This window comes from Thunnus thynnus, chromosome 5, assembly GCF_963924715.1.
Source record: "Thunnus thynnus chromosome 5, fThuThy2.1, whole genome shotgun sequence".
Classification (NCBI taxonomy): Eukaryota; Metazoa; Chordata; class Actinopteri; order Scombriformes; family Scombridae; genus Thunnus; species Thunnus thynnus.
In genome coordinates, this window is record NC_089521.1 from 34,090,076 (window position 1) to 34,112,214 (window position 22,139).

General features: G+C 39.3%; 1 protein-coding gene across 4 annotated transcripts in view; it reads right to left on the reverse strand.

Annotated features, from left to right (window-relative positions):
• The window catches only part of ptprz1a (protein tyrosine phosphatase receptor type Z1a), a 113,173-nt gene that overhangs the window by 27,527 nt on the left and 63,507 nt on the right, over window positions 1-22,139 (reverse strand). For 2 of the 4 annotated variants that reach the window (XM_067590895.1, XM_067590894.1), the window contains exons 9-13: window positions 19,576-19,760; window positions 17,466-17,592; window positions 12,750-12,790; window positions 10,362-12,666; window positions 4,806-4,944 (exon numbers count right to left, since the gene is read on the reverse strand). In XM_067590895.1, the coding sequence (XP_067446996.1) occupies window positions 4,806-4,944; window positions 10,362-12,666; window positions 12,750-12,790; window positions 17,466-17,592; window positions 19,576-19,760 (2,797 nt within the window). The remainder of the gene's footprint in view (window positions 1-4,805; window positions 4,945-10,361; window positions 12,667-12,749; window positions 12,791-17,465; window positions 17,593-19,575; window positions 19,761-22,139) is intronic. The other 2 variants (XM_067590896.1, XM_067590897.1) reach the window with 2 other exon arrangements.

A 22,139-nucleotide genomic window follows, 5' to 3' on the forward strand; every position in this document is an offset into this window, starting at 1 on the left:
TTCATTGGTGTAAAATACATTTAGTGTATTTTAAACGTGAGACTGAAACTACTTAATCTGATTTTATAGATGTCAGAAGCTCAGCAAGAACTTCAACCTGACACACAGTCCAATATTTCTAATCTAATGGATTTATAATCTACTGTCTCTGTTATAAATGCTGCTTTTGTTTGTGTTGAATTATTATTTCTCTTAGAAGCACTTGGAGACTGGACTAGTGATGTGCTGGTAGCAGATTTTCACGCTATGATTATCGTAGGTAAAAATATCCGGTTAACTGTATTATCATGATAATCATCAGATGTTCCCTGAAATCCTGCTATTAGAGCTAAAATATAGTTAAATTACTTCACACCATGATTGTCATGGAATTTATTTATTTTTGGACTCAAAAACAGTTAAAACACTGTAAACAAAAGTAGATTGTTCAACGTTAAAGACTGGAACAGATGAAATTGATCAATTGATTTCTGGAGTGCAAGAGCCTTGTAGTTATCAGCTGGGTGTTAACAGTTAAATTCATTTTTTAAAAGGCAGAGAATTGTGTAAATGCACACAGTTATACTGAACTTTAAAAGGCCACCGCTGCTCTAAACACCTTCTGCACATCTCTAACAAAACAGCAGTAGAGCTTGAAGCTGAGCTGTGAGGAAGACCGTTACAACTAAAACCGATGTACAACTAATGTTAATATAGAAAGAGCTGGACGGACGGGAGGCTGGTTCTCTCTGCTGTGTTGCTCTGCCTCTGTGTGACCAGTATAAAGCAGCTTTCTTGTGGCTACACAAAACCAAACTGCTGCTGGAGGCAGGAGAGAGTGACTGGGTTCATGTTGTCCTCTGAAAACTACGATAATCACAGTAGTGACGGTGATGAAAATGGTTGGCGGTGTTGATACTGTCAGAATGTTTCATTGCTGTATGTAGCAGTAAAAAATGGCATATCATCACACTTCTGTCCAGGACTCCAGTAGAAAAACTGCTGCATAAATAAAGTTGGTCTTAATTGTTATGTAATTTTCCATCTTTAGGGGTCACAAATTGGGTCAAAACTGAGCTTTGAGGTCACGCTGTAGTTCTTAATCTCTCCTCGAGACTTCAGCTGTCTGTGATGTTTTGGTGGAAGCAGAAACCTCTCTGATAAAGAGTATATCAGCATTGCCATGGTAAACCAAAGCCAGAGAGGACCCTTCTAGAAAACACAGATAGATGGAAACGTGTAGCCAAAATGTGTTGACAATGACCCGAGGCTCAATGCGACGTGATTTAAGTTGTCACGGGTAAAGTGCAGTCCTTTGTTAAGAAACTAGTGAACCAATTAGACTAATTTTTCCATATTGTAGGCCGATCTGCTTGGGTTAAAGACTAAAGACTCAGACTTTCAGAAGACAGAACGGGAAGAGACAGCATCCCAGTTACACCAACTTGGATGTTCACCGTTTACGGTTCTCCTTGATCAAGTAACTTCACTTCCACCAAAGTGTTGACCACCGCTCAGAAAATATCCACAACATTAATCAGATGCTTTAAAAAAACTATTTAGCTTCATGCTAACTTGCTGTGCTTGTTGTAACTGTTGTAACTTGTAAAGTCGACCAAAATCCCCTCAAACTGCTTGACCTCAAATGCACAGCAGCAGTGTCCAAAATGAGCACCGTGTTGTCACGAGGGAGTGAAAAAAAGGACACAACACCGGCAGGATTAGTGCAGTTTGGCCTCCCACCGCTCACCCTACAAGACGCTGACACGATTCTTTCTGTCCGACATAATCAGGCGGATGTCCTTTTCTATCCCCCGACCCTCCTCTCTGGACAACTCTCCTCTCGGCTGAGTGGACGCTTGCCGCACTGCAGCCGAGATACATCCTTCACGGAGGGTTAATCCCCCCCCCCTCCTCCCCCTCCCCGCTCCTCAGATTATTACCAGCTTAGCACTGCTCAATCTTGGAGATACAAAAACAAGCAGAACGCAAAACAAGAACAATATGTTGAGTCTCCGGCGCAAGCAGATGAGAAACGTACAGTCTTTAGAAAATAAGACTAAAAGTGTTTACACTGCGTTCGACAGCGTGTCCTTGATCGGATTTCAGAAGTTGGTTATTTCACGGTCCGAGTGTGGCAGGTTTTTTTTTTCCTGCTGCACAGCAGATGTTTTCAACAAAAGGAGGAAAGAAACTTTTGGGTTTATACCCTGAATAGGCATAAAAAAATAACTTCTATATCTTGAATAGGCATAAAAAGTAACTTTTAAACTATTCTCAAAGAAATGTTTGTTCGCTCCACATCCAGTATTTCATATGTCTCAATAAAACCGAAAACAGCATCTCTCAAGGTCAGCTGAGAGGAATTTTTTTTATTTTTCATTATGCTTTTACAGATACAAGCTTCACGAGTACCATTCAGAGAGCCTATCACTGATCTGCAGCTACTCAGGAGTATACTATACGAGGTTTGATTTGTATATATTTGAAAATCCTTGAGTTAAGTTTTTTAAGGGAATCAAAAACACTCCGCTGACAAAAGTGTCGGTGAGCGACGGCACCTGAAAAGCTTCATTCACTCCGCCAACAGCCACATTAACAGCACAACACAGGAGGCATTGTTTGTGAAGGGGCTGTTGGTGAGCAAATACACACACACACACACACACAAATAAAACACTCAACACAATGTAAAAATCAAGATTGAGCTCATGTTCGAGGAGATTAAGCTTCCCAGACAAATGCAAGAGTCTTCTGCCCCCCAAACTATATGAGATATGATGGGGTTGAAGGGCAGCAGGGTGGGTGGGGGGGTGGGGGGGGGATGTGTGTGTTTAAGAAAATACTACACAGATTATTCACACCTATACACACAGAAATCAATGACAAAAGCAGAACGCTGCTGATTGTGACTTCATTGAGGACATGGCGGCTAAATGTGACATCATTTTTGGTGGATATTAAATGTATTTTTATATAAAAAAAATCAAAATGCATCTGCAGGATGGTTCTGGCACCTTATCAGAAAAGGGTGTGATTTTGATATATACTATAAGTAAGCAAAAATATTCTTTTTTTGACATAAATTAGGCGTGTAAGAATAAAGCAGGAAATAGAGTTGTGTAAAGATACATGAAAAATGCTCTGAGGTATCAAGTATGGATGTGCAGAGAGCCCAGTATTTGTATTTGTATCTGTATTTGTTGAGGCAGCAAAATTATTTGTATTTATATTAAAATAAAAGTGGAAAGAGGCTTAAAAATACAGTTTTTGTTTTTATTACGCTTTTCATTTTAGAAAATTAAAGTGTCAGTTGCTCCGGGAGTGATGTCCAAATTAGGAAATGTGCGTCATGTAGCAGGTGGATGTGACTCCCCTCGTTGAGACCTGCTGATAACAGCAGAGCAGAGACACTGAGATAGTTATGTAACCGATCTGCATGCTGGTATTTGACTTTTTTTTTTTCCCTTCCTGAAAACAAATCATTTTTAAAATATTTGTATGAAACAAATATTCGTAAAAAACCCCACTATTTGTGCTTTGCCGAATAACGTATTTGTATTCCAGCACAACCCTAGTATCAAGGAAGTGGATTGGTTGACTGTTGATGAGAGGCGAATTAAAAAATGGGAAACATGTAAATATTAAACTCAAATTCTGGTTAAGTATAAAAGAAAACAGCCATCATAAACATGTCTGAATTACACATGTGCTCGTTCAGGCTGACTACGGTGACGACATCCATTTATTTTATTTTACTTGACCATAGACTGTGTAAAAATATGGACGTAGTTACCGTGACGTCACTCGTTGGTTTCTGAAGAGCAGTTTTGAAGCTCAAAGCGAGCCGCTCCGGCCGTCGCCATCTTGGCAGTGCGTGACGCTGCCTAACTCCCAGCCAATCAAAAACGGGCAACGAGGCGGGGCCGAATGGCTGAAACAAGCCACCTAGCGGCTGGCGGACCTGTCACTCAAAGCAGCCATGTCCTTCATTATGCATACCTTTACGGTTTAATAAAATTTAAACGGGTGAGTTATAAAAAAATTCACCCCCCGTACAGTTGTCATGAAAGAGGAAATTAGCTACAGAGACCAAAACCGTTGTTTGTACCAGGCTGTAAACATGTTTATTTCTGCTGTAAAGTTGGACATTTTAACATGAGGGTCTATGGGGATTGACTCGCTTTTGGAGCCTCAAGTGGCCGTTCAAGGAACTGCAGTTTTTGGCTTCATTTTACAGCCTCGGAGGTTACCGCTTGGTCGGTCGTCTGTCTACTGTTGTCGTCACAATAACTTTGTAGAATTGTAAAATCCTGCCTGTGACTGTTACAAACTGCTGTGTGGTGTTTTGGCGTCTGATAAACCTTTAAACACATTAATCTGTAAAGCAAACGGGACTTCCTGGACTGTATTTTACTGCGTGGATTATGTTCATCAGCGAGGCATTTTATCTCCTGTTTTCTTGCAAAAATAACTCACATGTGCACCTTATGTTCCTCCTGTAGAGTACAGATTCGACTTGTACCAACTGGTCTCAGTTTATGGTAGATACACAACAACAGTTTGAATAAAGTGTTCATATTATCCACATTTCTGATGTACATCTCTCAGATTGGGTTTAAACTGCCAGTGTGAAAGAGTGTAATGAGTGTTTTAAATATAATATGTCTGTTGGATGTGTAAATTCTTTAGGCAACATGTTCAACAGTTTTTTAAAGATGATAATGTGTCAGAATTGTGTTTCTGTTAGCTTGTTGTGGACTTCTGCTGCCCTCCAGTGGCCAAAATGTTTAAATACAGCATTACAGAGCGTAAGCGTTACAGACCTCCAGTAGATGAGGATGCTGATGAGGACGATCAGGCCGAAGACGGTGAGCGTGGAGATGACGGCCAGAGGAACCACGGCCTTCCTCTCTCTTTCCCTGATCAAGCCAACCCTCGACTCATGGCTGCTGTTACTGGCGTCTGGAGGGAGAGAATAGAAGAGGATAAGAAATGAAACCTACTGCAAGAGTAGAAGAACAAATGAGTGTTGTACACCGGAGCCTTTACATTACTGTGTTTTTCCCAGAAGAAAAGCTGCTCTGGTTTGCAGAAATGTAATTAAAGTAGTGTACTTATATAATTACTTCTTTTTCTGTCCATTTAATGAGGTTGTTTGCATTTCAGTGGCAGAGTCAGACTCAGCATCTTATTACTAGTTTCCTTCTCTCTTTTCTTCCTCAAAAAATGTTCATAATCAGAAGTATCTAAGTGTCTACTGGCTTAGGAATCTTGATGGATTATATACCCAAATTTCTTGGCTGAAAGGTTGAACTCACTGTGTTTCCAGATCTCAGCAATTAAGAATAAGATTATTTTTACTGATAGAAATGATGGAAAACTACCGACATAAGATGTTGAGTTGTAATAAAGTGGTATTATCCTTTAAGATTGGAAAGACTATGCAGCTTTGTTTGATTAAGAGACGGAAGTCTACAGAGGAATTAAGTCTAAATATGGCGGCTCCATCTTAATAAACATGACCAAGTTTTGGATCACTGACTGCAAACTTAAAATATTCAACCAGAAATCTACAAGATTCAATCTTGCTTTTTAAAAATCAGAAATATTGCTTGTTGTATTTAATTTTTCCATTAATGTCCTTCACTCCCTCTTGACATGTGATGTATCCAAATATCAATCCTGTCTCCTAGAAATTACGTTTATATATACGACTAAACTTCTACAGCAAATATGTTTTGAAGGAAACATAATGCTGACTGAATTAGAGTATGTTGACACTGAAATGTTAAGTAACAACATATTTATTTTCTTCACAACCAAAATATCTGATCTTGCAGTACAATATCCGCTGGTCGTGACTATTAAACTCTTTTATGGTTGTGTTTAGACCAAAGTGCCTTTGTTGCCTAAACCTAAAAACACACAGGACTCAGGATGTGAACCTCGGTCTCTGATGTCTTAGTTCTGCATTTTGTTCGTCCACCATCCATCCCAATTACCTTCCCTCGAATTCAGTAATATATATAAATGTAGGGCTTGAGTCATTCCTCAGGCAGTGATTATGACGGCCAACGTAACGGAAATAAATTAGTAGAATATGAACAGAATTTCTGGGAGACGGTTTTGTGATGGTAACCTGGTACCAAACACAAACACGTACAAGAGGGAAAAGAACGACCTAAAATGACTCAAGTCTCACCTAACCCATGAGCTCATTCCTGCCTCCAGAGCAGCTTGGCCTCCTTGAACTGTTTGCAGAGCTTTAAAACATCCCAACATCCTCAGATCTTTAACATCTACTTCAGAGACAGACATGAACTATATTATCAGCCGAGCGCTGAAACACGATGTACCACCGTTCCAACATTCACCCACCTACTGCACAAACACTATAAACTCATCGCATTCAAACCACCTGCCGAACCACTTCAAAGAAACACAAAGGCTCATAATCAAAAGTCCATCACAGATCAAGCGAGAACACATTCATCAAACTGCAGCGGCGCACAATCAAAGCTGAGCTGGAGTCAATTAAGCGGTATAATTGTAACTTTGAATAATGGCAAATGAAAACCTGATATCTGAACCTGACCTCAGTGAGAAGCTGCTGCTGAATCCTCCCTTTATCCTCTGATATCCAATAAGCAAAACACTAGTGTGGATTAACCTTGACTGGGAGGCTGTTTGACAGAACTTACCTCGTCTGCACAAACTGACTCAGTTCAGCCGTGAATGGCTGGGGGTCAGCCCTGTTGACTAGTTCATAAGGAGCCTGTTGTAAAGTAAAACCCATTCATTCAACCATCCATCTGACTGATCTTTGTCTGCTTCTCAAAAAAAAAAAAAAAAAACCCCGGACATACTGACGATGAAAGAAAAGAGGCAAAGAAAAGAAAAGGGCCCGGACAGAAGATGGAAAGGGTTATTCGTGTTTCGGTGAACAGACTGAAGAAACAAAGTAACGGCAAGAAACTTCTACTCAGAGTTGCCGTTGAAAAGATTTACACACTGAATGATGAAGATGGAGTTCTGTGACTGTCACTGGTGCATGACTGTCTGCATGTCAGGGAAAAACTGAGGAAGGTAGAATCGCATTTTATAGCACCGTACTGATTTTTACAAGGTTTATTCCATTAACTACAAATATATTGCCAGTCATTAGACCTTCCAGGAAGCTTTTGGTTTCAGAGACTTGAAGTGTTTGTTGGGTCACGGTTGACCATTTCATAACCTTTTTCGAAACCTCTCCTAAGCTTACCGAAGCGTAAACACGGATCAAATGAAAATACAAATTAGCATTTTATAAGGAGTGAATACACTAACCAAAAGATTTTTCAAAACAGCATTAAATACACAAGTAACTACCACAAACACATAACTTATTGCTGAATGCGATGGATCACATATATGCTTCTATGCACTGATACTACAAGATTATTAAGTGGCAGGACATGACCGATTATAAAATGTCTTTTATAAGTGACATTAAGTCAGTAATTGTTCTCAAATACCTTGAGGATAAAGGTGTCTGGAGAGATAATTAATAGTAGTAAAGTACTTATAATAATAGTAAAGTACTTGAGTAATTGTACACTTAGTTACTGACTAAAACCAACAGCTGCCTGGAAGGAAGGAGATCAGTCTACAAACTGATGCAATAATCTGCAGTTAATGAGCTGAAACATGCAAAAAAACCAGAGTGTCCCTGTAATATACATGTTTATATCTTTATCAATAAATCTTATCTAGAAAATATGATTTGTAGTTATGCAAATGGAGCAATGGAGCAAGTCTTTTTTTCCAGCAACTGACAAAAACAAGTTATAAAAAAAAAAAATCACACATCTTTGGAGCCTTTGAGTTGAACCGGTCGCTGATCGATCGGAGCAGACAGTCAGCGCAGTGAGAGACCGACAGACAGATGCAGCTTTTCCTCACAGCGCAGGTTCATAAGGTCTAGTCCTCGACTAAAATGGCCCTTTTAAGTCCTGAGGATCAAAATTCACCTTCTGAGCTGTACATTAATATAATTCTTGATTTGATATAATGTAGGTTAAAATAATCTTTTCCTGTATAACATTACAACTACATCACTAGAACCTGTGTGTAAAATAAACAGGTTGGATTGGAATTAAATAGTTATTTAACAAATTATTTGTACTTTGTTGCAGTTGTTAGACCTTGAAGACGACCTTGTGAGTTTTGAGAATAGCAACCCTCAGAGGTTTAACATCGTTTGTCCTTGTTTGACCTTGAAGATGGCCGAGTAGCCTGCAGCCTGCTACCAGTTCAGGCTACATAATGTTTTCATAAATATAAGTTCAAATATGAAATAGCCATTCTTCTAATAATCATTTCCTGCCCTGAACCACCCAGTTATACACTGTTCTTGATGCATTCTTGGTTTTCACCCTCAATCTAACTAATCTAGACTAGTGCAGGTCTTTTTCTTGACTTAATCCAAGACGTTCGGTGGTGTAGAAATGCAGGAAATTTGTTTTAAATTACTTTTTTTTTCCTGGGGAAGGAACCCCAGACTCCCCCTGCCAATTATGTTTGTTTTATAGACACATTTTTGATCCTTAAACACCCTCAGATCAGGATTTACTTTACACTTTGTAGAATCTTTAATAAAGATGTTGCTGAAAGCTTCATGAATATTTCTGTTTACTGAAGAGCTTTGCTGCACTCTAGTGGCCACGACGGGTAACATTTGGGAAGAGAAGATCTCTGGTTTGTAAAATGAATTTATCAAACTGCCACAACAGAAAGCTTAAACAATACTGGACAATGAAGCACAACCCAAGAAAGAGAAGAATTTTGCTGTTTTGTTGTAAAGAGAGGCTGCTGTAACAAGAAATCTCTGCATTATCTTTGATTCTGGTTTATAATTTGATAAACTGGTGTTATGTGAAGTCTTCGTACTATACACCAGTATCCAGACATAAAATGAATTGAGCATTTTCAAACTTGTGCAATAAATGTAAGAATTCAGAGGGAACTCTGATTCAAAGTTTTTGGGAACGGTCTGAAAGTCAGGATTTGTGGAGTGAAATGTGAAGGGAGTTGGATGAGATACTCAGGGTCTCTCAATACCGAGGCCCAAAGGAATGTATCTTGGGTATTAAAGAGGAATTTCCCATTACTTTTGCAGAAATTATATTGTGCTTGTAAGTGTATTTTGTAAATTGGCTTATTGATAAAAGGCCTTCTATTGTGCAATGGATTTAAAACGTAGTATGTCTGATCCCTAATGAAGCTTTTTGTAAAACATTTTATAAAATATGGGATTCTTAATATCCTGAAATATCTCAGACCAAAGAAATCAGAGTCAATAGATGAAGGTCTGTTTGGAATTAACTGGAGAACCTGAAGGATTAATTTAATTTAATACATCTACATGAATTTGAATAAGTGTTGGATCAGGACAGGTGAACTTATCATATAACATGCAGCTGTTGATTTATTTTATTTATTTATTTTCAAAGTGATTATACGATGTAATTGTGTTTAATTATTATTGTTATTATTATTTTTAACTTTGTTTATTTTTTATTTATTTTATTTGTTTCTTGTGTTTGATGCTGGACTTGTGGTTCATGGACTATATTGATATATATTGCTATAAAAATAATAAAAACTCAATAAAAATTATCAGTTAATTTGTCAATTATTCTCTTGATTATTCGATGATTCATTTGGTCCATAAAATGTCAGAAAATGGTGAAAAATGTCGATCACTGTTTTCCAAAGCCCAAGATGACGTCCTCAAATGTCTTGTTTTGTCAGCAATCCAAAGATATTCAGTTTACTGTCATAGAGACTAAAGAAACCAGAAAATATTCACATTTGAGAAGCTGGAATCAGAGAATTTGGAAATTTCCCTCTTAAAAAAATGACTCAAAACGATTAATCAATTATCCAAATAGGTGGCGATTAATTTAATAGTTGGCAACTAATTGATTCATCGACTAATAGTTGCAGACGTGGACTCTTACTTTTTGTTACCGTTGGAGAGTTTTTTGCATAAGGATTAATTTAATCTAATTTAGTTTAGATATGTTACAGCCCTTCACAGTCATAAACAGAATAAGTGGTTTAGAAGATGAATGGCACTAAAATGAAATCTAATCGAGCCTCAAATGACGATGAAAGTACGACGATGATACGATCATGGACGTTATGAGATCCTGTTGGTGACGATTTACTTTGCATGCATGAATTTCCATCACAGACACGAAATGAAAAAATGAGATGTGGTTTTGTAGCAAACAGATGGTGGATTAGTCATCTTTTGGATGTCCAGAACTCTTCCTGATCCTGATGGCATTTTGTGTAATGCAGTTTTTTTTCCCCCACACGGACGGCTTTTTTACCTGCGACTGGCTCCTCTTCCTCTGACTCTCTTTCTGTGCGCTCTGAGATACTGAAGTCAGAGGACGTCTCGTTGTCGTACAGGCTTTCACCCTGACCTGAGCCGCTCTCCTCCTCTCCGCCCAGCGACCAGGGTGAAGTCGAGGCTACCGCAGGTATGGTTGGAGCTGCGTTGCCTCCTACCTCCGATGTGCTGCCGCTCTCGTTTTCAAAATAGAACGCAGAGGAGCGTTCCTCCAAATCATCCGGTGTCTGGCCGGACCCCGAGGTCGTAGACGGGGAAACGGTGTTAGTGACTTTAGTCGAATAAGGGAGCGCGTTTTCCCCGGATGCCGAGGTTTGAGCCCTGTCCCACTCCTGATCTATGCCCTCCTGGTAGTCAGTGAACAGGACCGAGCTGGAAGCACCACTGCTAGTGTCTAACATCTGCATTTCTGGGGTGGGGGTGAAGGTGGTGGTTGTGGGTGAGGAAGGGAGGGTAGAGGTTTGGAGGGCGGAGTTCCCGTCTGATGCAGAGAACCAGGGATCCCTGACGCCAGACGTGGTGGCTGCAACAGAAACGGGCAGGTCACTATGGGTGGCTTGGAGAAGAGGGGAGTGTGGAGAGGACGATGAAGGAGAGATAGCACTATGAGAGAGCAAAGGCTGGTCTAAGGACAGCTCATCAGAACCCGCCACAGATAGAGAACTCAGAGGGTTGTCTATACCGACACCAGAGGCTGAAGGGAAGGCCACACTAGAGTAAAGATCTAAGCTAGCAGAGTCCCAGGTGGAGGACGGCAGGGGGACATGAGGAGAGGCATGCAACCAGGACGAGGATGTTGATGGCTCCAGAGAACAGCCACACATGGCTTCAACATCGCTAGCAAGAGAAAACCCATCACTGCTGACCTCAGGGAGAAAAGAGTCTATTGAGCTCCCCGTGGCGTACCGCGAGTCCTCAAACCCAACTGAGAACGATCGGGATAAGCCCGGAGTTGCGCCAGAAAGCGTGAAGTCACTAGAGAGGAGAACTGAGGGCTGGAGGGTTGGGCTGAGAGACAGGGAGACTTTTGAAACTGACGTATCCCAGGGGGATTCAGGGGACTCGGTGGTGACGGTGGTACCAAATGGATCTGGCACCGTTTGGAGTGGAGGGGTATTGCTAAACACCGAGATGTCACCTGAAGAGCCCGACGAAGACCAAGACCCAGACACTAAATCACCATCGCTATCATTGTCATCGAACCCGACACCGGGGAGGATGGAGTCAGTCTCCCAACCAGACAGGGGTTGCGAGGGGGGAGGGAAGTGAGGCAGGGTGGAGGCGGGGAGCGTGGGGGTTGAAGGGGAAGCTGGGTCTTTGCTATGTGCAATAGCGGCATGCTGGGAGTCTGAGGCAGACAATACAGGCCAAGACGAGAAGGGAGGGTCATGCAGGCAGGTGGAGGGGGCGGTGCCGGGGTCCGCGGTGTCACACAGAGGGGAGGAAGAAGAGGGAGGGAGGACAGAGGGGCGCTCACCATTAGACAGCGGCTTCGTGGTCTGCAAGAGAACGCCACTTAACCGGACAGAGTTCTTGGTAGACGAAAAACGAGGCATGCTGGGAGTCGTGGGCAGGTGTAGAACGGCTTCCCTCGAGGAGGAAGGCTGGGAAGTCGAGGTTTCTGCCTGGCTCTCTGGAAGACCTCCAGGACCAGAGGACACGCCTCCATCAGTAGTGGCATCTTCTCCTCCTCGGTCGACCTCGGCCTGGATGAAGGACGATGACGATGTTGAACTGCCCATGTCGCCAAGACGAGACGCCACTGTGGTCGTGGAGGTGCTGTATGAAGAAATACTTTTACCACCTTTTGTGCTTGTACTGGTGAACGTAGGCATAGTGGTACTAACACCACCTTTGGCTTTTTCAGGGGAGTATTTTGGGATGCCACCATTTGTCTTTGAATCAGAGTATAAAGGAGTAGTGGACATGGAAATGCTTGTTGTGGTGGAGAAAAAGGGAGCGTTGCCACTGAAGTCAGCACTTCCTCTGATCTCTGGCAGCAGGGTGACCTCTGCTGGCTGCATGGAGGCACTGCGCTGTACCGTCTCCTCAGAAGGACTCAAGACTTGACCAAACTGGGTGGATCTGACCGGAGGAGGCGGATCAGTGCTGGTTCTCCTCTGACCCGACTCTGCTGCTGCTGTGGTGGTTCTGATGCTGGGTACGGGTAAAAGAGAGGATCCAGAAGTCGTGGTCCTCGGTGAGTTTGTAGGAATCCAGAACAGATCATAATCCTCAGTTTGGACCGATTCATTCCAGGACAGATCGGGTTCAGGATTGCCCTGTTGGTGAGAGAAAGTGTTACAGATGAATTTAATACAAAGTTTAAAACAGCAACTTTGAGGAAAAATAAAGTTTTCCTTACCTCATCGTCAGATTCTTCTGAATCTGGATCCGATTCATTTTCTGGAAAAAGGCACAGGTTGAATCATTAGATACACAAGAAGAACTAAAATAACTTACAAAATGTCAAACTTGTTGAATACACAGTTGCCTAGCTTGATTTTTTAAATCCCTCTGATTTGTATTTATGCCGGTGTTAACTTCCTAAGTTTGACAATGTACAACCCCCCCCCCAAAAAAAAACCCAAAACAGTGCAATGTAGCAGAGACATGTGACAAAGGGGCAAAACAATTTGAAAACAGTGTGATGAGAACATCACGGAGAGGAGAAGGTGAACTCTGGGACGCTTTATTTCTGGATGTTCAGTTTTGTTCAGTTTTGTTGCTTTAAATCTAAAAAATCAGTTTAATTTAAATGATGAAACCTGAATGTGAATGTGTTGCTCTTCATGGATGTAAATGCGTGAAATGACAACGGGAGAAGATGGAAAAGAGGGAAAGTTGTTTTACGCATCACTTCAGGCAGTATGTTGGCTTTATGATAAACACTTGCATGCAACATATCAGGCACTTTCAGAGTTTCATGCATGGACCCCCCAGCCCAAAACCACCAACACACAAGCAAACACAGAAAACCTTGAACAAAAAGCATTTGCAATTAATCTGTTTTTCTGTTTCGTCCTACTCGTTAAACCAGACGAGCTGAGTATTTAAACCTTCATCTTCTTTCCTCTGATTGTCTAAACTCTGCTCGTCTGTCACCTTAAGTGATAATTCACAAAAAAAAGAGTTATTTGCAAATGCCACATATGTCGGCTCAACCCAGCTCAGACGCACAGCACACAGCGAGCATGTGAGGGGGGGGGGCAAGTGGGCAGGTGTGGCTCTTACCTGTCTGAGGCTAAGTCACACATCATGGAGACCAGATCAAACTGGTTTGTGAAGCATGAGGTGAGGTTTTACAAGTTTAATGAACTGGGTTTGATGCAAAAGGGACGTAAGTGACTGAAAACGGACTTTAATTTATCAATGACAAGCTCCTGTAGAGCTAAATCTGATGAAATTCATGAATAATAAAGAAATGACAGGAAGACAACCTGACGATGTTGAAATTATTAGTTGATTAGTTGATCAACAGAAAGTTAATTGATTATAGTTTTGTATAATGAATAGTTTTCTTCAGTTATCCAATAAAAATACCAAATATCCACAGTTTCAAAATGCTTAACGCTGCAAGCTTTTCTTATCATATTATGACTTTACTTTTTAATTAAATTATCTGGTCAACTGGAATTACTTCTGACTTTGATATTTTATACTGTATATAATCATAAATCATGAATAAATACTTAGAGGAATAAGTGATAGTAAACATAATCTTTAGCTGCAACCTTAAATTGACTTGATTAGTGCAAAAAGCACATTATCACTTCATAACATAATAACAGCAGAAACGCACCATTTTCTGAATCTTAATTATTGAGTAAAGTTCCTGTTTAATCATAATTTAGAAAAAAACATGTATATTAAGGGTTAGAGTTAGGGTCACAGTCTTATCATAACGAAAGTTGAAGATTATGTATTTAATACTCAAATTTCTATGTAATATTTTAATTAAAATGCTGAGTAGTCACCTAATATTAGCATAAAGTATTTTAATATCTGCAATCAGAAACAACCTAAAGAAAAAGAACATTAATTGTACTTTAAAAGACAGATATGGCTGCTACTGATGTAGATGTAAACCTGTGTTATGACTGTGTTATATTGATAAAACTGTGGCAGCTGTAATTTACATATGAATTGTTTAGTTAATAAAATGCCAAAAATAGCAACCAGAGTCCAATGTGATGCCTTTAAATTGCTTATTTTGTGTAACAAACAATAAAAGAAAAAAAATGAAATGTAGACATACAGATTTGTAGATTTGAAAAGCTGAAATGTGTAATTTTTATACATAAATATTAATCACATCTACAATATCATAGATTTAATTTTCTGTTGATCAACTAACAGTTTAATGAAATAATCTTTATCTTTAGGATCTTTGCAACTGTTCAAAGTAGTAAAAAAAGTTTTAAAAAGTATTCGTTATTTCAAAATGTGACTTTTGTAGAATATATGTAAACATGTCAAAATGCAGTTTTTAAATCACAGCTGAGCTGAAACTACAACATAAACATGGAACAATCACCTGTTTCACAAAAAATACAGCCACATAGATGTTGCATAATATCACTCATTCATGCAAGCTGACACTGAAATAGGATGCAGGGGATTTTTTTTTCCTTTGTAACAACACATATTAGTTTATTTAATATATAAAGTCCAGTTAATATACAAAGTTAATATGAATTTCATTCCAATTCATGTTTTACACAAAATGCTGCTGCACACATGCAAACATTTCTCTTACTGTGAGAGGCAGAAGGAACGGATGCCACAAAATGAAAACAAAACATAAAGATGGCGACTTTGTTTTTCCACGTGACACGACGGGAAACAGGAAATGACCCCTTGACCCCCAAAACCAAGCATGTTCTTTCATCTTAGAAATATAGAAATGTAGAAATATAGAGAGAGCACATTTGAAGAGCACAAAGAGAAATGTATAAACCAGCTGAAAACACAGAAAAAGACAAACAACAGTACTGCATATGTGTGTGTGTGTGAAATTATATACTCATAAAATGCTATATAACCCCAGAATGAAGGGCAGGGAGGGTGAAGAGTGAGATAAAGAGGAAGAAAAACATGAAAATATCATTCGTATCATTCAGGGTTCAGAGGGAGGATGAGTTGGAGGATGGAAATGTTTATAAAAGAATAAAAGAAAAGAAATCAGAAATCTCTCCTGTCTGTTTGGCCAATAAATTTGTTCCCTAGTAATTTTTTTTAATTGCTAGCTAGACTAACAGTTTCCTCCTGCTTCCAGTCTTCTCAAAACTACAAACCTTTTATTTAAATTCAAAGCTTTATTTTCCCACTGAGGACATAAAGATTGTCAGTCTGGGTGTTAAATTACAAAAAAGCCATTTGTTATCTGGAAGATTATGGAAGCTCATTTCCAGAACAACAGAAAATAACATTTTCAAAAGAAAATGAACGGTAAATCAAAATTAATAAACCAAGAAAGTAGAAGTCAAGATTCTGACTTAAAAACGAGGTAATAGAGCCGTCACAACTATGAGATTAAATCAAAAACATGAGATAGTGAATCAAAATCTTCACTTAAACTATGAGATGTCAAAATTTTGACTTACTGACAGCAGTGGAAGAAATACTCAGATCCTTTACTGAAGTAAAAGTACGAATACAGCAGTGTAAAAATACTCCAATACAAGCATAAGTACATAAGTATTATGAGCTTGATGTAGTTAAAGTATTGCAGTAAAAGTACATAAGTATTATGAGCTTGATGTAGTTAAAGTATTGCAGTAAAAGTACATAAGTATTATGAGCTTGATGTAGTTAAAGTATTGCAGTAAAAGTACATAAGTATTATGAGCTTGATGTAGTTAAAGTATTGCAGTAAAAGTACATAAGTATTATGAGCTTGATGTAGTTAAAGTATTGCAGTAAAAGTACATAAGTATTATGAGCTTGATGTAGTTAAAGTATTGCAGTAAAAGTACATAAGTATTATGAGCTTGATGTAGTTAAAGTATTGCAGTAAAAGTACATAAGTATTATGAGCTTGATGTAGTTAAAGTATTGCAGTAAAAGTAGTGGTTTGGTCCCTCTGACTGATATATTATTATATATGACATCATTAGATTATTAATAGTGAAGCATCAGTGTTAGAGCAGCATGTTACTGTTGTAGCTGCTGGAGGTGGAGCTAGTTTACACTACTTTATATACAGTTAGCTAGTTTAGTCCAGTGGTTCCCAATGTAGGGGTCGGGCCCCTCCAAAGGGTCAGCAGATAAATCTGAGGGGTGGTGAGATGATTAATGGGAGAGGAAAGAAGAAAAAACAAAGTTCTGATACACAAATCTGTTTTCAGTTTTTGGACTTTTTCTCTAATCTTTGATTTTTGCTGAAATATTGGATCATTTGAACATTTATTGAAATGAAAGCATGTGAGAAGTTTAGAGGGAAAAATCACTATTTGGTGGAGCTGTTAACAACTCATAGACATGTGAAATGTGACCCCGACTACACACTGCTTTTTGTAAGACGTCAAAAGCCAAAAAGGTTGGAAACCACTGGTTTCATCTTTAACAATGTGTTGTATTTTAAAAGCTTGTTATATTATCCATTGTGTCAAATCTTCATCTGAAAAGTAACTAAAGCTGTCAAATAAATGTAGTGGAGTAGAAAGTACAATATTTCCCTCTGAAATGTAGAAAGTAGCATCACATGGAAATACTCAAGTAAAGTACAAGTACCTCAAAACTGTACTTAATTCCAGTATTTGACTAAATATACTTAGTTACTTTCCACCATTGCTATCTTTTATCATAAAAAAGTCAAAATTGTGACTAGTTTTGACTCATAAGTTTGACTTACCATGGGTATTTTTATTTTTGTCATTATTAACATTTTCTTGTTGGGAATGGGCTTCCACAGCTTTAGTCTTCTTCTACTCTTTCATTTCAAGTCTTACTGCGCTGCTCTAAAAAAAACCAGATAACTAGTTTTCTGTGTTTCAACATTACTTCAAACAAAATAAAAAATCGCTGCAGAGTCAGAAATATCGTCTCTATGCTTGGTCTCGGTCACGTTCGCTCTTACCGGGGTCGTCGACGGGCATGGTGACCGTCTGCGTGTCGCTCACACGTCCGTACAGACCGTTGTTGCAGACCGCCACCACCTGGACCACGTAGCTGGTGTTGGCTAACAGATCGTCAAGTATCGCCCCCTGGTGGTGGGAGAAGGAATGACATTTTAAAAAAACCATAAGCCACCAGCTACAATCATTTTAAATTTCCTTCCGTAATTTCAATGAAAATCAACTTGAAACTAGTGCAGCAGAGAGCAAAGAACTCTCCTTTGTGGTTCGTTCAATGACACCGATTCAGAGGAGATAAACAAACGTGGATATCCTAAAAAAAACCCCACTGTGAATTTGGTTGTTTCTTGCATTGAAAAATGTGATTGTCACATTTAAAATGTTTAAAATATCCATGAACACACTTCAGTTCACATCTTTATTGTCCCACAGGACAGCAAGGCAGCATAAAAACACAAAACCATGAAAAAATGAACACAATACTGACATTACAAGACATTAAAAGACATTAAAACTTCTGGCACTATACACATAATTCAGACAGTAAGGATGTATGTTTAAATCAACTAGCAGCAACAAGACAACAACGGGCTTATGAACAACGTCATTGTAAGAGGTAATAAACTAGAACGACGGAGAGCATTCAGGAACACTTTGTTGCTATAATTAGATACTTTGCATCTAGTGATTTGGTAGGAGCTCTGGATGTAAATAAAGTGATGGTTTTACACAGAAGTGAGACAGTAATATTGGGTCTCGCAGCATTATTGTATGTTTAATGGTTGTATTAAAGGACGAGTTCACAGTTTTTCAAGTGTGTCTTAAACCAACAGTCAGGAGCCCAAATGAACATTAAAGCTGTTTTTCTTGCTGTAATCATTCCTCCTGTTCATACTGACCATTAGAAGATCCCTTCATAATGACCTTACAATGGAAGTGATGGAGGACAAAATCCACAGTCCTCCTTCTGTGCAAAAATGTATTTAAAAGTTTATCTGAAGCTAATATGAAGCTTCAGCGTCCAAATGAGTCAAATCAAGTAGATATCTTTCAACGTTACAGTCTTTTTAGTGCCAAAGTTCCTCTTTTTGTTACTATACTTCCACCTGCAGCTCAACAGGGAAACACTGTCCGAGGAAACACAAAGAGGGAATTTGATGCTAAAAAGACTGTAAATGTGTCAGATATCCACTTGATATGACTAACTCAGACTGATGAAGCTGAATAGAAGCTTCACACAGACTTTTAAATGACTGTGTGGAAACACTGTGGATTTTGTCCTCCATCACTTTCATTGAAAGCACATTTGAGGAAAACCTCTTTCACTGTTAATACCTGACTGCTGGTTTAAGACTTTTTAGAACAAATTGTGAACCTGTCCTTTAAGAGCTGAATGCAGCAGGAGAGCAGACTGCTGCAGGGTTCTGCTGAAGGGCTTTTTATCAGTTGAACGATACAGCGACCCATATAGGGGTCGGACCTGTGTCCTGCTTGGAGCCCCGGCTCCATTAAGCTGAGTGTTCTCAGTTGCTCAAGGCGGACATTTTTGTGAAAATCCTCCTTCAGAACAAGAGAAGGTCCTGTATACAGAATGCTGAAGCACCTTTGCATTCACAAACAAGCTGGCTACTCAGAAGTCATGTGTCACTGGATTATAGAGAACAGAACTTTTTTTTTATAGGTTTTAATCTCTACAGCACCAATGTGTTTTTTTCCTGTGTGTCACTTTTAGGAAGCTGCAGGAATAAACGGATGCAGAAGGTGAGTCGTCACCTCCCACCTTCCTAAAAAAGCCTCATATAAGCTTCACAGAGACTTTTAAATGACTGTGTGGACACACTGTGGGTTTCGGCCTCCATCACTTCCATTGAAAGCACATTTGAAGGATCTTTTAATATCCAGTATCAACAGGAGGAATGATTACAGCGAGGAAAACCTCTTTCACTGCTCATATGGACACCTGACTGCTGGTTTAACACACACTTGACACAACTCGTCCTTTATAGATTTTCAGTGAGGTCTGGTCTGTTGGACTGATGGCTTTGAGTGGATAATGCATCCAACAATCTTTGGAGGAGGAAGTTGTTACTGGTGTTATGAACTCTTTCTCACCACATCCTGGTCTCCGTCGGTCAGGTATTCAGAGGGGGCGGACTTCTCTGCATTGGCCAGCCCGTAGCTGACAGAGTATTTCTCGATGCTGGCGTCGTAAACGGCCCGCGGCCGCTCCCACGTCACCAGCAGACTGCTGAGGTTGTACGGCACCACCTGGATGTTCTCCGGCTCTGAACTGCACACTGAAACACACAGACGGGAACAAATTCAGAATAACGTTGGGAAATATTCTTCCAAATTCCAAATTTTCATGCTAATCCTGCCCAGCGGTGGACAAAGTACTGAGATCCTTTACTTAAGTAAAAGTATCAATACAAATACTTCATTATAAGTAAAATTCCTGCATTTAAAATCCTACTTAAGTAAAAGTATAGAAGTATTACCAGCTAAATTTACTTTAAGTACTAAAGTAAAAGTACTGGTTTTGCAGAAAATTGGGCTGTGACTGATGCACGGTGGTCTCTTCCTGACATGGAAATACTTTCCAGAGACTGAAAACTTGATGCTGTTATTAGTCTTTGGAGCCGTTTCTAAACAAACTAACGAGACCAAACTCTTCATGATGAAAGGAAATGTCACATTTGTCAAAACTGCCAGAATTATCCTTTAACTGATTCATCATGTGAAAGACAAATCAGTATAAACACCATATGTATACAGTTGTGCTCATAAGTTTACATACCCTGGCAGAATCTGCAAGATGTGTACCATTCATAGTGTCTATAGTTGTGATGATAAAACTCAATTTTGGTCTCATCGCTCCAAATAACTTTAATCCAGTAGTTTTGAGGCTTGTCTCGGTGCTGTTTGGCGTATTGTAAGCGGGCTGTTTTGTGGCATTGGCACAGTAACAGCTTTTTTTCTTTTTTACTTCCTTATTGTGCATCTTAAAACAGTCACATGCAACTGTCAGCTGAAGTTGCACGTGGGTTTTTCTTTGCAATGTGAACAATTTTCCTGGCACTTGTGGTTGAAATCTTTGTTGTTCTACCTGACTGTGGCTCAGTAGAATTCTTCATTTTCCACTTATTTATCAGAGCTTAAACACTACTGATTGGCATTTTCAAATATCTTTTTATATCCTTTTCCTGATTTATAAAGTTCAACTCCCTTTTTCTCGTAGGTCCTTTGACAGTTCTTTTGCTTTCCTCATGGCTCAGTATCCAATAAAGAGCAGCGCTGGATGAAATGTGCAGAAACTCATTGACTATTTATACACAGACACTAATTACAATCAAACAAGGTGTGGAAACTTACCCTTCATATCCATTTAAACCTGTGTGTGTGTCAACTTGTGTGTTTATTATCAGGCCAAACATTCAAGGGGATGTTAACTTTTGATCAGGGCCATTTTGGTGATTTCAGTTATCAATATGATTTAAAAAGGGCAAACATAATTATGTGAAAATAAATGGCTTCACCTGACCACCATCCCTAAATAAAACAAAAGCTTTCAGCATCAGTCATATTTTCCAAAAAATGGCCAATATTTCACAAATTCTACCAGATTATGTAAACTTATGAGCACAACTGTATAAAAAACATCATAATCAACATAATCAACATCTTCTGATGATGAGTGAATGAACACATTAATGGCTTCAAATAAAAAAGAACATTTTCTAAAGAATATTGTGAAAAGATGATTATATGTTCTGCTTTTATTTCTCTTATAATTATTGCATCAATTAAGGTTATTATTTTGTATATAGTAATTATGAAGAAGGGGTTGATTATGATGTTTTAAGATGTGGTATTTATAGTAATTTTGTCTGTCACATGATGAATAATTGTATATTAAATGACCCTGGTCTGCACCTCTGTGTGTGTAAAACCTGTTCCTTCTTGTGTTTTCTGCTTCACCCCGAGAACGATTCTGGGTCAGAGTTGAGATTAGAGGAGCAGAAGTAATGCAGATGACAGACACACTGCGGTCTGGGATTAACACAGATTAGAGAGGGGGGGGGCTGAGGATCAATGACAACAGACAGGAGGAGGCTCCATCCTCCGCCCCCCCAAAACACTGACACATTTCCTCCCGTACCGAACAGACCGGTCAGAGCTGAACATGTAAAGCTCTGCTCTCACTGGCTTCACCCTTTGACCTTTATCCTCTTTTTTTAGGGGATCAAAGAGAAAATGTCAGAGCTGCTATAATACTGGAAAGAAAATCAGCCGTGTGCATGAATCTACCACTGACTGTGACTGTGATTGGCTCTAGAGGAGGAAGTTTGCATCTGTTGCTGCTTCAACCATTAGAGGGCAGAATGAGCCAGAAGAACATAAGTCAACATGTCTGATAGGAGCATTTATTCACCTGTTACACACAAAGTAGAGCAACAAAGGATGAGTAACTAAGTACATTTACTCAAGTACTGTACTTAAGTACAATTTTAAGGTACTTGTGCTTTACTTGAGTATTTACATTTTATGCTATTTGATACTTTAACTGCTACATTTTAGAGGGAAATGTACTTTTCACTCCTCTACACAACTGAAATGCTTCTTCATTTATAAAAAACATTAACTATTATAATTACAAGCCATGTATCAACAGCTGC